The 12607-nt window shown below is 42.8% G+C and overlaps 1 protein-coding gene across 1 annotated transcript; it reads right to left on the bottom strand.

Annotated features, from left to right (window-relative positions):
* Window positions 1-2890: 2890 nt before the first annotated feature.
* LOC146656723 (uncharacterized) lies at window positions 2891-10834 on the bottom strand. Its single transcript, XM_085424492.1, has 18 exons — window positions 10742-10834; window positions 10542-10664; window positions 10261-10353; window positions 10050-10110; window positions 9820-9962; window positions 9496-9672; window positions 9207-9367; window positions 7788-7900; window positions 7488-7591; window positions 7102-7201; window positions 6832-7024; window positions 6148-6328; window positions 5806-6043; window positions 5182-5342; window positions 4988-5092; window positions 4798-4895; window positions 4631-4709; window positions 2891-4540 (listed from the first exon to the last, which is right to left on the bottom strand). The coding sequence occupies exons 1-18, from the start codon at window positions 10820-10822 to the stop codon at window positions 4490-4492; spliced, it is 2262 nt and encodes a 753-aa protein (XP_085280618.1). The 5' UTR covers window positions 10823-10834; the 3' UTR covers window positions 2891-4489.
* Window positions 10835-12607: the final 1773 nt, after the last annotated feature.

Genomic DNA, 12607 nt, shown 5'->3' with positions numbered 1-12607 from the left:
TTCTTGTGCTGCCATGATTAGTGCCTCTGTGCTGTCTTTCAGTCCAGCTTTGTCCAGCCACTGGTAGGATTTCTGGATATCAGCCACCTCCTCTATCTGCCGGTGGTACATACCGTGCAGGGGCCTGTCCTTCCATGATGGTTCCTCGTCTCCCTCCTCTTTCTTGGGTTTCTGCTGCCTGAGGTATTCACTGAGCACTCGGTCAGTTGGGGCCATCTTCCCAATGTATTCTTGGATGTTCCTTGTCTCATCCTGGACTGTGGTGCTGACACTCACCAGTCCCCGGCCCCCTTCCTTCCGCTTAGCGTACAGCCTCAGGGTGCTGGACTTGGGGTGAAACCCTCCATGCATGGTCAGGAGCTTTCTTGTCTTTATGTCAGTGGCTTCTATCTCCTCCTTTGGCCAGCCTATTACCCCAGCAGGGTACCTGATCACGGGCAGGGCGTATGTGTTGATGGCCCGGATCTTGTTCTTACCATTCAGCTGACTCCTCAGGACTTGCCTGACCCTCTGCAGGTACTTGGTGGTTGCAGCCTTTCTAGCGGCCTCTTCATGGTTCCCATTTGCCTGCGGGATCCCCAGGTACTTGTAACTGTCCTCTATGTCTGCAATGTTGCCTTCTGGTAGTTCAATCCCCTCAGTTCTGACTACCTTCCCTCTCTTTGTTACCATCCGACTACACTTCTCCAGTCCGAACGACATTCCAATGTCATTGCTGTATAGCCTGGTAGTGTGGATCAGTGAATCGATGTCTCGTTCACTCTTGGCATACAGCTTGATGTCATCCATGTACAGGAGGTGGCTGACAACTGCTCCGTTCCGTAGTCGGTATCCGTAGCCAGTCTTGTTAATGATCTCACTGAGGGGGTTCAGGCCTATGCAGAACAGCAGTGGGGACAGAGCATCTCCTTGGTAGATCCCGCATTTGATGGTGACTTGTGCTATGGGCTTGGAGTTGGCCTCTAGTGTTGTACGCCACATCCCCATTGAGTTCCTGATGAAGGCTCTTAGGGTCCCATTGATCTTGTACAATTCTAGGCATTCCAGTATCCAGCTGTGGGGCATTGAGTCATAGGCCTTCTTGTAATCAATCCAGGCAGTGCACAGGTTGGTCAGTCTGGTCTTGCAGTCTCGGCTGATTGTTCTGTCTACCAGTAGCTGGTGTTTTGCACCTCTGGTATTCTTGCCAATTCCTTTCTGTGTCCCGCTCATGTATTGACCCATGTGCCTGTTCATCTTAGCCGATATGATGCCTGACAGGAGCTTCCATGTAGTACTGAGGCAGGTTATTGGTCGGTAGTTGGAGGGGACCGCTCCCTTCTTGGGGTCCTTGGGGATCAGGACCGTCCGACCTTCGGTTAGCCATTCCGGGTGTCTCTCGTTAACTAGCAGCTGGTTCATTTGTGCTGCCAGACGCTCGTGGAGTGCAGTCAGCTTCTTCAGCCAGTAGGCGTGAACCATGTCGGGCCCTGGTGCTGTCCAACTCTTCATACTGGAGACCCTTTCTTGGATATCTGCCACTGTGATGGTTACTGGACCCTGTTCAGGGAGGTCGCTGTGGTCTGCCCTCAGATCCACTAGCCACTGAGCATTGCCGTTATGGGTTGCATCCTTCTCCCATATGCTCTTCCAGTATTGCTCCGTCTCCAGCCTTGGTGGTGCTGTTCTCTTATTGTTCCCTTGCCACTGAGAGTACACCTTTGCTGGTTCTGTGGAGAACAGCTGGTTTATTCTCCTGCCTTCTATCTCTCTGGTGTACCTCCTCAAGCGGCTGGCCAAGGCTGTGAGTCTTTGCTTGGCAGTTTCCAAGGCCTCAGGTATGGACAGCTTGCTGTATTTCTTAGGCACCTTATTTGTCGCACCTTTCTGCAACTCTGTTAGTTGGCTAACCTCCCTCCGTGCTACTTTGATCTTGCCCTCTAGCCTCCTTCTCCATGGAGGGTACTGCCCCTTGTGGCTGTTCAACTTGTAGCCAAGCATCTCACTGATCACTGCTGCCGTATTGTAGATCAGCTTGTTAGTGTCGGTAATCGTGGTTGTAGGTATTGCCCGTAGTGCTGCATTAACATCATCTAGCAGACCTTCTGAGGGTACTTCACGTAATCTTGGTAACCGGCTACGGGGGATCCAGGTTTCAAGCTTGGCCATGATCCTATTTTTCAGGTCAGTTCCTCTCGCACTCAACGATCCTTCTCCTATCGCACTTGGGGCTATGTACCCAATCTCGGGTGGGGGTGATGATATCTCCCCCCTGACCTGGCGTCCTGACTCCTCCTTGCCGTAGCATTTGTGTTGTACCTCGTCAATCTCTAGCTGTGAGAGCAGTCCCTTCTTTCGAATGTTGGAACACTGAGCTACTAGTTGTTTCGCTGTCATTGTGGATGTTGGGTATCGAAGAATCCATAGGTCCCTCATCCTATTCACGTAGCCCCTTCCGCCGGGGTTACTTGCGTAGTAGCATTCCAACAACGCCCTGTTTTCGTCCCTTGCCCACCGATGCCTTCTTGTTCCAGTAGCCCACTTTTCGTCAGGGTGCCCTGGTTCCTCAACACCTGACGCGGACCTTGTTGATCCGGGCGACGTCCGAGCCGGCATGCCTTCATATTTATCTGTCTCGCTCATGTCTGCGGTAGGCTTGCTTAGCATAGGGGGTCTAGCCTTAGGACCCTTACTGGATACAGACGCCCCAGGCAGGAATCGAACTTGCGATCCTCTGATCCTCTGTTCCAAAGGCGTGTAGTTTAACCACTACGCTATCCAGCTGCGTATATATATATATATATATATATACATATATATAAAAGGTTTAGCATCAGCATATTGTTGCTCTGCTGCTTTCCAGATCTGTAATGATGTACCTAAATGCCACCCCACTGCTATAACTGTAACTAACACGATTAATCCAAACCAATTAGCAGGACCCTATTTGAGGCTTTTGCACGGCATCAAGAACTCACTGGTGGCAGAGATGTGTCGGTTTGCGCAGGCCTGCTGGAACAGAGCGTAGAGCTCCTGGGCACTGGAAGCCTCTTTTGTCTCTGCTCCTTGGGCGAACACAACTCCCTTTCTGTTCCTCTTGATCTCCACCCGCCTGGCCTGGCCATGGGATTGAGTGTGTACGTGGGCCTCACCAGCCTGGCTCGCAAAGAGGTCCTGCAGCCTGTCATTGTAGAGCTCCAGCATATAGGCTGAAACCTAAAAGGAAGCACAGTAACCAGGAAGAGAGGAACAAAGGGAAGCAACGTCTTTTCTCTCCCAAACATGGTTTGTTTATATGCTGGTGAAATAATGTCTGCTACCTTAAAACTGACTAAATGACCAGAAAAGGAGTCCTTTTTAGAAGCAGAAAGAAATTTATTGCAGTTTGATGAGGGAAACCCAGATCTTGAGTTGTCTGGTGAAGAAGATCATAGGGAATAAGCCCTTGAAGAAGAAAGATGGAGGAGCATCAGGGATGGTACTCAGACCTGAACTTGCTGTCATTAAGTGGTTGGACAACAAGACAGTTGTCATGGCATCCTCTGCCTATGGCAATCAACCTCAGGACAGACGCACCAGATGGTCTAAGAAAAGCAAAAGGTTTGTCCATGTGCCAAGGCCACTGGCAATTGCTGAGTAGGCTATACTACCAATATAGGTGACGTGGACCTTGTTGCAGAATGTTGAGTTTCTACAGGATGGTCTCTCGCACTCAGAAATTGACAGTATGTGCAGTTCTCTACTTTTTGATCTGGCAATCACCAACTCGTGGCTTCAGTATAGCAATGACTTGCAGTTTTGGGGGAAGAAACCACTACAGTTCCTTGAGTACTAGCTCAGAAGGGTGCCTCCAAAACACAAAAACGAAAAAAACAATCTTATCTACCTAGATAGATATGTTAAGTACAGAAAACCAAGCTATGGAAATGTATTAAGTAAAGTAGAATGCAAGCATTTTAACCCTATTTTAATTTTTTAATAGATTATTTTAATAATAAATATTAACTAAGGATACATATTAAATAATAAATATTGTTTTCGTCACGAGATCTGTGTCACAGTGCCGTATTTTTATATTCCGTAGATTTTTGTGTACAAGTGGACAAATTTTCTTTGATACATTAACAGATTTTAACATTTCCTACAATTCCCCTGACCTTTGAACTAAAGCTTTAATTTTACAAACTCATCGGTATAACTCTTGTCAACAACAGTGTAACATTGCGTGCTATTGCATGTCTATTCACAGCCACTGAACTCACTGGCCACACACAAACACGTGCAAACTGAATGACCTACTGATTTCTATTCACATCTTCATTTACACATGGAGCCTTTTATTGTGGGGGCCCGTTTCTATACATTCATTAAGAAACCACACGCAATCCTCACAGCAACTGTCAGTAACTGCACTGTGATGTCTGTCCAACTAATTATGGCTAAATTAATATGTGAACATCTCTAACAATCTTTACTCATAACTTTATTCACTATTACGACGCAGAACGGTTCAAACATCTTCCTCTTCCACGCTCTGCCCAGATCTCAGTTTCATGATCACCTGGAAAAAAATACATTCACATTATTTTATGGTTTAATTCTAAATAGAAATGTACATATTTGAATAGCTGACTGTGAAAGTGGCATGCACCTCTTTCAGCTGGGCAATCTCTTTGCTTTCCACATTTCTCTGAGCGTTGTTGGTTATGGCCTTCACTCTTGTTGCATAACTGCAAAGTTCAGAGAGTTCAAGTGTTATTCTGTTGAGTTTTTTAGTGCTAAAATACAATAAAACACTGTTTTTTCTCTCTCTGTTACATAAGAGATGTGAGCGTCTCGTCAAGATTGTATTCTGTAGGAGAGGTGTTGACGATCATCAGAGTTTTAGCATTTCCACCCAAAGAGTCTTGCATCACCTGAGAGAGATGAAACACATTTTGGTTGAACTGCTTGTCTACGTTGGAGTTCAGAATTGAAAAACTAGAATACTGCCTTTTTAATTTATTACCTGTGTTAGCTTGCTATTCCTGTATGGCACATGGGGCAGTTCAGCAGATAAAGCTGAGATCACATCACCCAGTGCACTCAAAGACTTGTTAATGGAGTTTGCCTCCTGCACAGAGGAGAACATGGAAGAATTTAAAGAAGTCATGACAAATCTTTCAACCACTCACTGACCCATGAAACAAGATAGGAGCAGACCTTCAGCTGGTGGTCCTTGGCACCTGTTTTGGCTGCTCGCTCACTGCCTGCCAGGTCTACAAGGCTCAGCTTCCCACTGCTTACACTCCCATTTGTCAGATTCCTGCTCTCCAACATGATGCCAACAATAAGATGAGAGCGGGAACTCTCCACGTTCATCTCTTAAAAAATGACAAAAATACAACAGGACAAAGAAAGATGGATTTTTATATATTTCTGGTATTTTAAGAAGTGCGACTTCAGAAGATGCTGATTAATAATCAGTCCTCAGATTCTCTCTCTCTCCCTCTCTCTCTCTCTCTCTCTCTCTCTCTCTCTCTCTCTATATATATATATATATATATATATATATATATATATATATATATATATATATATATATACATATATATACATATATATATATATACATATATATATATATATATATATATATATATATATATATATATATATACATATATATAAAAGGTTTAGCATCAGCATATTGTTGCTCTGCTGCTTTCCAGATCTGTAATGATGTACCTAAATGCCACCCCACTGCTATAACTGTAACTAACACGATTAATCCAAACCAATTAGCAGGACCCTATTTGAGGCTTTTGCACGGCATCAAGAGCTCACTGGTGGCAGAGATGTGTCGGTTTGCGCAGGCCTGCTGGAACAGAGCGTAGAGCTCCTGGGCACTGGAAGCCTCTTTTGTCTCTGCTCCTTGGGCGAACACAACTCCCTTTCTGTTCCTCTTGATCTCCACCCGCCTGGCCTGGCCATGGGATTGAGTGTGTACGTGGGCCTCACCAGCCTGGCTCGCAAAGAGGTCCTGCAGCCTGTCATTGTAGAGCTCCAGCATATAGGCTGAAACCTAAAAGGAAGCACAGTAACCAGGAAGAGAGGAACAAAGGGAAGCAACGTCTTTTCTCTCCCAAACATGGTTTGTTTATATGCTGGTGAAATAATGTCTGCTACCTTAAAACTGAATTTAGAGCTGTTCTCGCGCATGATATCAAACATGGCATTGAAAGCTCTCGGGATGATCCCGGGATTCTTCTGTTCCTTGTCCCCAACCATAGTGAAGGTCTTCCCTGAGCCCGTCTGGCCATATGCAAAGACACAAACGTTGTAACCGTCGATAGCTAACTGGATCAGCCTGTGGGAAAAACATTTTCTTCAGCTGAAAGCATCAAAATATATGGAAGGCTTGATGTCAAGTTACCTCAGGAGCTACCTCACTGTTTCTACTTTTCCATCAACTCTTGAAATCTGTTTTTGAACATAATTTGCTCCCTTTCAATGCTACTAAATAGCCATAACATTACACAGCAGCAGAATCCCAAACTGAGCGAAACAGTCTACAGAGGTGGCACAGCAGCATGAGCAAATGCAGCATCAGCTGTCGTCTGTGTACTGGCAATGAAGGAATTTTATTTTGTCTAACGCATAAGAGCTCCCACTCATCACAAATCCCAATTTAACCCAAGCTTGAGTGCCTCCATGCAGCACATGTTAGGTAACTGTAGCTTTGGTTAGCCTGAGCTGGTACCTTAAAATAGTAGAAGCTACTTTTTAGATTCACAGAGGTTGCTATGATACAAATCTGGGACTCCCTGTGTCTGTTATGTCACATTGAATAAACGGGGCCGGGCCCCTCACCTGCTGGTGTCATGAAACAAGTCTTCCTGAGAGGCTTCAGCACTGAACACCTTGTCAAACTGAAACTCCCTTGGTCCACGAGGGGTTTCTACGGTGACAGAGTATTCATCTATTTTTTCCACAACGATGGCGCCACCCTGCGCAGCTTCGGCTCGGCTCGCAGGGCGAATCCGACAAAACACTCTAATTTTACCTGAAGAAACATGTTTTTCTTTTTAGTTTAGGTCGAAACTAAAATGCGCTACATGCAGTACAGACACACATGCATACCTTTCATATCTTCAACCATATTGTAATATTTTTTCCTCAGGGTCCTTTCTGAAGTGTAGTTCTCAATTATTTTCTTTTTCTCTTCTTTTTCTTGCTTCAGCTTGAAAAAAAACCCATGATGATAAGGGAAGAGTTATCATAGTGAGGAATGCTTTACATAAAATCAAGTATTTACAGCACTTTGTGCTAAAATATTCTATAATCAATGTTTAGAATAACAATGGGGCTGCTTTGGTACCCTGTTGGACTGTTGATTTATAATATAAGTGATACCTAATGAGTAGCATGTATCTGTAAAAGCTCACTGTGGACAGATTAATGCCTCTGTCTGTGGTTTCTGTAGTGTTTGGGTGGACAGATCTGACCTGATGTGGTAAAAAACTAACCTGATCCTGCAGCAATAGAAGCTGCTGACCGGCACTCTTAACTCCACCCGTGGTTTGGCTTGCCTCCTGACCCAGGATATCCTCCAGTTCTGAAACTGCACAGTCTGAGTGGAGATGGAAAATAAAAGAGTGATATGTAAAAGACTAATTACTTACTACTAGTTACTAATATATTATGACAATGAGATGTACATTTTTGTTATATAAAAGAAGTGAAGAATGTATGTGATGTGACTATATGAATTCATTTACTATTACTGGCTGGAGCCAACATATTCAGGAAATATAAGATGTATTTACCATTCATCACAGGGCTCTCTCCATTTTTAATGCAGCCTAAAGCGATTTGACAGACCTCAATTTCCTTCACTGTTTCTTGCAATAGAGACAGATTTGAGTTGTATTTCTCTGACCTGTAAAATATAAGAAAACCTTTAAAGTAAAGTGTGTAACTTAACTTAAACCTCCTGACTACCCGCAATGCAAATTTGTCCTCTGTAGAGCACCTTTCTAAACCTGAATATCACCCATGCACTGCATACTAAAGAATTGCCTCCTTTTGGTATCTACAGAGGACATTTAGGGTTTTCCAATGATACCAAATGTGAAGGGGTGGAGCTTTGGGAACTTTAGTTTTTTCATTAAGGAACATGGCGGCCATCGCTGCAAGCACATTTTATGGGAAGAAGAAAAGTAAGTGCATAAAATATCTTATTGAGCAATTTTTAGCTATAAATGTTGTTAACATATTTTAAATAAGTCTCTTAATAACACATTAAAACATAGTATGCTTAATTCTAACTTCATTTTAGTATAGTATTGAAGTGTTTAACAAATGGCCTCCGTAGTGGACATTTGTAGTCATTTCCTCCATTTTGTTCTGTTTTTTTAAATGACCAGAAAAGGAGTCCTTTTTAGAAGCAGAAAGAAATTTATTGCAGTTTGATGAGGGAAACCCAGATCTTGAGTTGTCTGGTGAAGAAGATCATAGGGAATAAGCCCTTGAAGAAGAAAGATGGAGGAGCATCAGGGATGGTACTCAGACCTGAACTTGCTGTCATTAAGTGGTTGGACAACAAGACAGTTGTCATGGCATCCTCTGCCTATGGCAATCAACCTCAGGACAGACGCACCAGATGGTCTAAGAAAAGCAAAAGGTTTGTCCATGTGCCAAGGCCACTGGCAATTGCTGAGTAGGCTATACTACCAATATAGGTGACGTGGACCTTGTTGCAGAATGTTGAGTTTCTACAGGATGGTCTCTCGCACTCAGAAATTGACAGTATGTGCAGTTCTCTACTTTTTGATCTGGCAATCACCAACTCGTGGCTTCAGTATAGCAATGACTTGCAGTTTTGGGGGAAGAAACCACTACAGTTCCTTGAGTTCAAACTTCTCCTTGGTGAAGAGTTGGAGCAAATATTTGCCATCAAAGTTCATTTTTACATGTTTGGCCTTCCAATGTCCTCTGCAGTGGACATGTGATATCTAAAAATATTTTAACTTTTTTTTCCCAAAAAATTATTTCAGTCTTCTAATTGCCTTACAAACATTGGGGGATTTAAAAAAAATTGATTGGACAACACTTTTTTTCCTGGTAGTCAGGAGGTTAACCTGATATTTTGAAATTAAGCAGTTATTACAACCATTAAGAAATCATTTTTTCCCTTTTCTTTCTTTTTTTTTTTTTTTTGTTTGTTTGTTTTTTCAATTTCTAACCCCTCTTTGTCAGTGGCATCCTCTCTGTCATTGCTTTCTTCTTGAACATTCTTGAGTCGGTCCAGTTTGTTTCTGGCTGAGGCCAGAGCAACCCGATTGTCCTCAATCATCTGGTCTAACAGGGCTCTGGTTTCAGGCACTGCACTGCAGATTTCATGAGCCTAAAGAAAGAGAAATTGATGCAACAGCCTAAATAAATCGGGGAGGAAAAGAGATGATTTTTCTTTGATTTTGTTGCTGGCAGTTGATTTTCCACATAGTTTAATATTAACTAATGTGTGAGCAGCACCTTGTGTATGACGAGGGAAAGCAGAACGCCGCAGGGTGGCTGAGGCACCGGAGGAATGGGGCTTCTCTCTGCCTCCAGCAGTTCGGTGATCTCCCTCTCCCTCTGGTACAGGCTCTCCTTTAGTTCCTCTAGACGAGCTTTAGCGCCCTCCAGTGGTTTATCAGAATCACTGCAGTCCTTCATTAAAAAAGTGGGTTAGTCCACCAAACATAAATCAAAACAAAACAGAAAAAGCAACACTCTAAACTTTTCTTCTTATTGTACTTTTCATGCTTTATCCTTTATTTGAGAAACAAGCTGTCACAACAACAAATTCAAACCCACCCTTGTTTGTTGCTGTGCTGACAGTCCTTCAATCTCCAGGTTTTCACCTTCCCCTGTGGTTTCCTGCTGCTCCTGTGTGGAGACCACCAACATTTCTTGGACTTTTCCTATTTCTTGTCGGGCCATCTGTAGCTCCTGCAATGCTGCTTAAGGCAAAATGGTATGAATAATTTGTTAGGCACAAACATTTGGTGTTTCACAGACTTTAACATCATGGCAGATAAACTCACTGGAGGCCTGCTGACTGTGCAGGGCATCCAGTCTGTTGGAGAACAGTTCCAGCATTTTGCTCTAATTGAAAGAAAAGAAGAAAATCTATGTGATTATATTGTTAAAATAGACTCAATGTTCTTCTCAAATATAGCCACAAGAGTGTGCTCTCATTCAGAAGATCAATGATTGATGTAAGAGGCCATGAAGTCTGCCAGACTGCTATGCAACCTTTTCTCTGTGCCACTGCAGGGCCTCTTCCATGCTCCTCTTCCTCTCAGCTCTCTGCTCCTTCAGCAACAGCTCGTTTTGAGCTTTCAGGGTCTGCAGGAAACAGGAACACGAATGCATGTAAATATGCATCCGGCCACTCAATATTTCAGATGTGGATTACAAGGAATATGAACTGGAAAATTAAAAGTAGAAATGTACCACAACAAATTTGCAGTAAAATGAGCAAGATTAAAACAATAGCGGTGTTCATGTACGGCAAATAGGAGAAGGACTGCGACCTCAACTTTAGCCTCCCAGTTGGCTTTCTTCTTCTCCACCTTCTCCTGGTAGATGTCCAGGATTTTTCGCAGAGTGTTTAACTTGTTCTGATAGTGAGATCTGATCTTCTGCACGGTACAATCCTGATGAGAGAGGACCGTTGTCAGTACTGTTTTGTTTTAGTAGACTCCCTCACACAGACACTCACACACATCATCACCTGGTTCTCCTGCTTTGTCATCTGGAAGTTCTCTTCCAGCTCCTGGACCATTTCCAGATGCCTTTTACTCATGCTTTCCATGTCCTTGGCTATCTGTTTTTACAGCGCACAGTCACTAACAGATATCAGATAGACACAAAAATGCATCCTGGTATCATGATCCTGATCAAATGCCTTCGAGGGCAACAGTGGCACAATCAAGGCAGCCATGTGAGTGTGAATGAGAGCAAAACAACAGTGTCTGACAGTGTCTTCATTGTGTGTTTGCATGCCCGCAACCAGCCAAAGCACTAAGTAAAAGGTCTGAAGAAATATTTATCATCCACTGAGAAAGAAGAATAAGCTACTTTGTCTTTTTTGACCATGCTAACATGCATCACAGGCTGATTGAGATTAGGATGTTAATTTTTGGTTTTTCTTCTTCTTTTTGCTATTTCACTTTGGAGTTGCCCAAGCAGGTCATCTGTTTCCATCTGCAAGTTCAAACAAACTAATTATATCCTTTCTTACTTTGTCCCTGAATCATCCAACCTGAGCTGTCTCTGTAACACATTAATCCGTGATACCTCCACTAGTGTAAAACTGGTTCTACTTTAAATAAAACTCCACTGGTCTGCACGACTGTCCTGTGATGATCCTCATTGTTTTACCTGAGCAATGCAGAGTTCAGCAGACTCATAGGGGATGTAGATCTTGCCACCTGGTGACTGCCCAACTTGATCTGCATCACTCCTGCCTGGCAGCTGAGATTCTGATGAGCCTGCAGAAAGAGCACGCTGCAAATGACTGTTTATTACAGAGAATGGGGCTTAGTTAAAGTGATAATTAGTAGCAAACCTATCTCTCTAGTGCCATGCACAAGGAGCATGATTTTAAATCTGTACACAGGTAAAGTTCTCAATGTATACTTGGAAATCATGTTAAAATGATGACTAAGCTTGTAAAAGCAAACGCACAAACTAGATAGACTGCATTGATCTACCTGTCTGCCAGTTCATGTTGGGCAATCAGCATGTGGCACATAAAACTTCACTGAAACAGTTTCTAAAAAGGGATCAACAATGCAGCCATGAATAATCTGCTTGTATTCCTATGTTAACTTGTGCTCTCTTTGTCCATTTATGTATATTCTATAGATAGCCAATTTAAGGTCTGCCTAGAGAATGAATTACAAATCAAATTAGGACATGAATGCAGGGGTGTGTCGCAAGATTCACAATTCATACTCCTCCCTGTATTAAAACTAACAATAATAAAAAGTAACTTTTCCACACTCCACCACACCCACTGTCACACTCGTCTCACAGCAGAGAAAGAAACTAAATTGCAAATTTAAAGTACTATTAAATTAACATATATGTTTTTGCTCTGAATCTGTGGTTCCCAACCATTTTGTCCTTTGATTCCTTAAAATGAAAGTGTTTTTTGTATTTTTCGCATGTATTTCTGTTTTTTTGTACTTAGCTGTTTTTTTTATTATTATTCCTGTCTCAGCATATCAGATATGATTTAGCTTTTGAGGTTTTCTGGCCTTAGTTTGGGATTTATAAAACCTAGCTACTCCTCATCCAAATGCAACAGTGAGATGCTGCTTTAACACTGATGCTTTAGAAATTTAATAATGTTGTGCACTATAAAACACGGTCACCTTCACCAGCACTTTTATTATTGCTACTTTACGTATTTTTTTTTAAATTTTTTCGTGATTTGTCACAGACTGTTTTACATTGTTGCATTTTTTACTTTTACTTCAACGCAATTACTGTGTAAGCAGAAACTGAACACCCATACTGCAGGGGAAACACACACACACACTATAACCCCCATTTCCTCTCATACAATATCCTTTGTAGGATATTGTAGGTA

Source organism: Rhamphochromis longiceps, linkage group LG12 (assembly GCF_057381845.1).
Source record: "Rhamphochromis longiceps isolate RC_006_pf linkage group LG12, R_longiceps_female_GT1.1, whole genome shotgun sequence".
Classification (NCBI taxonomy): domain Eukaryota; kingdom Metazoa; phylum Chordata; class Actinopteri; order Cichliformes; family Cichlidae; genus Rhamphochromis; species Rhamphochromis longiceps.
Note: the sequence above shows the minus strand (reverse complement) of the source record. Positions and strands in the feature narration are given on the sequence as shown.

Bases quoted from the DNA above. Each gene is read 5' to 3' on its own strand.
- LOC146656723 (XM_085424492.1), bottom strand. From the start codon at position 10,822: ATGGAAAGCATGAGTAAAAGGCATCTGGAAATGGTCCAGGAGCTGGAA. The intron at 9,673-9,819 runs GTGGGTTTGAAT...TTTTTAATGAAG, and splicing joins CAGCACAGCAACAAACAAGG to GACTGCAGTGATTCTGATAA. The intron at 7,901-9,206 runs GTTAGAAATTGA...TATATTTTACAG, and splicing joins GATGCCACTGACAAAGAGGG to GTCAGAGAAATACAACTCAA.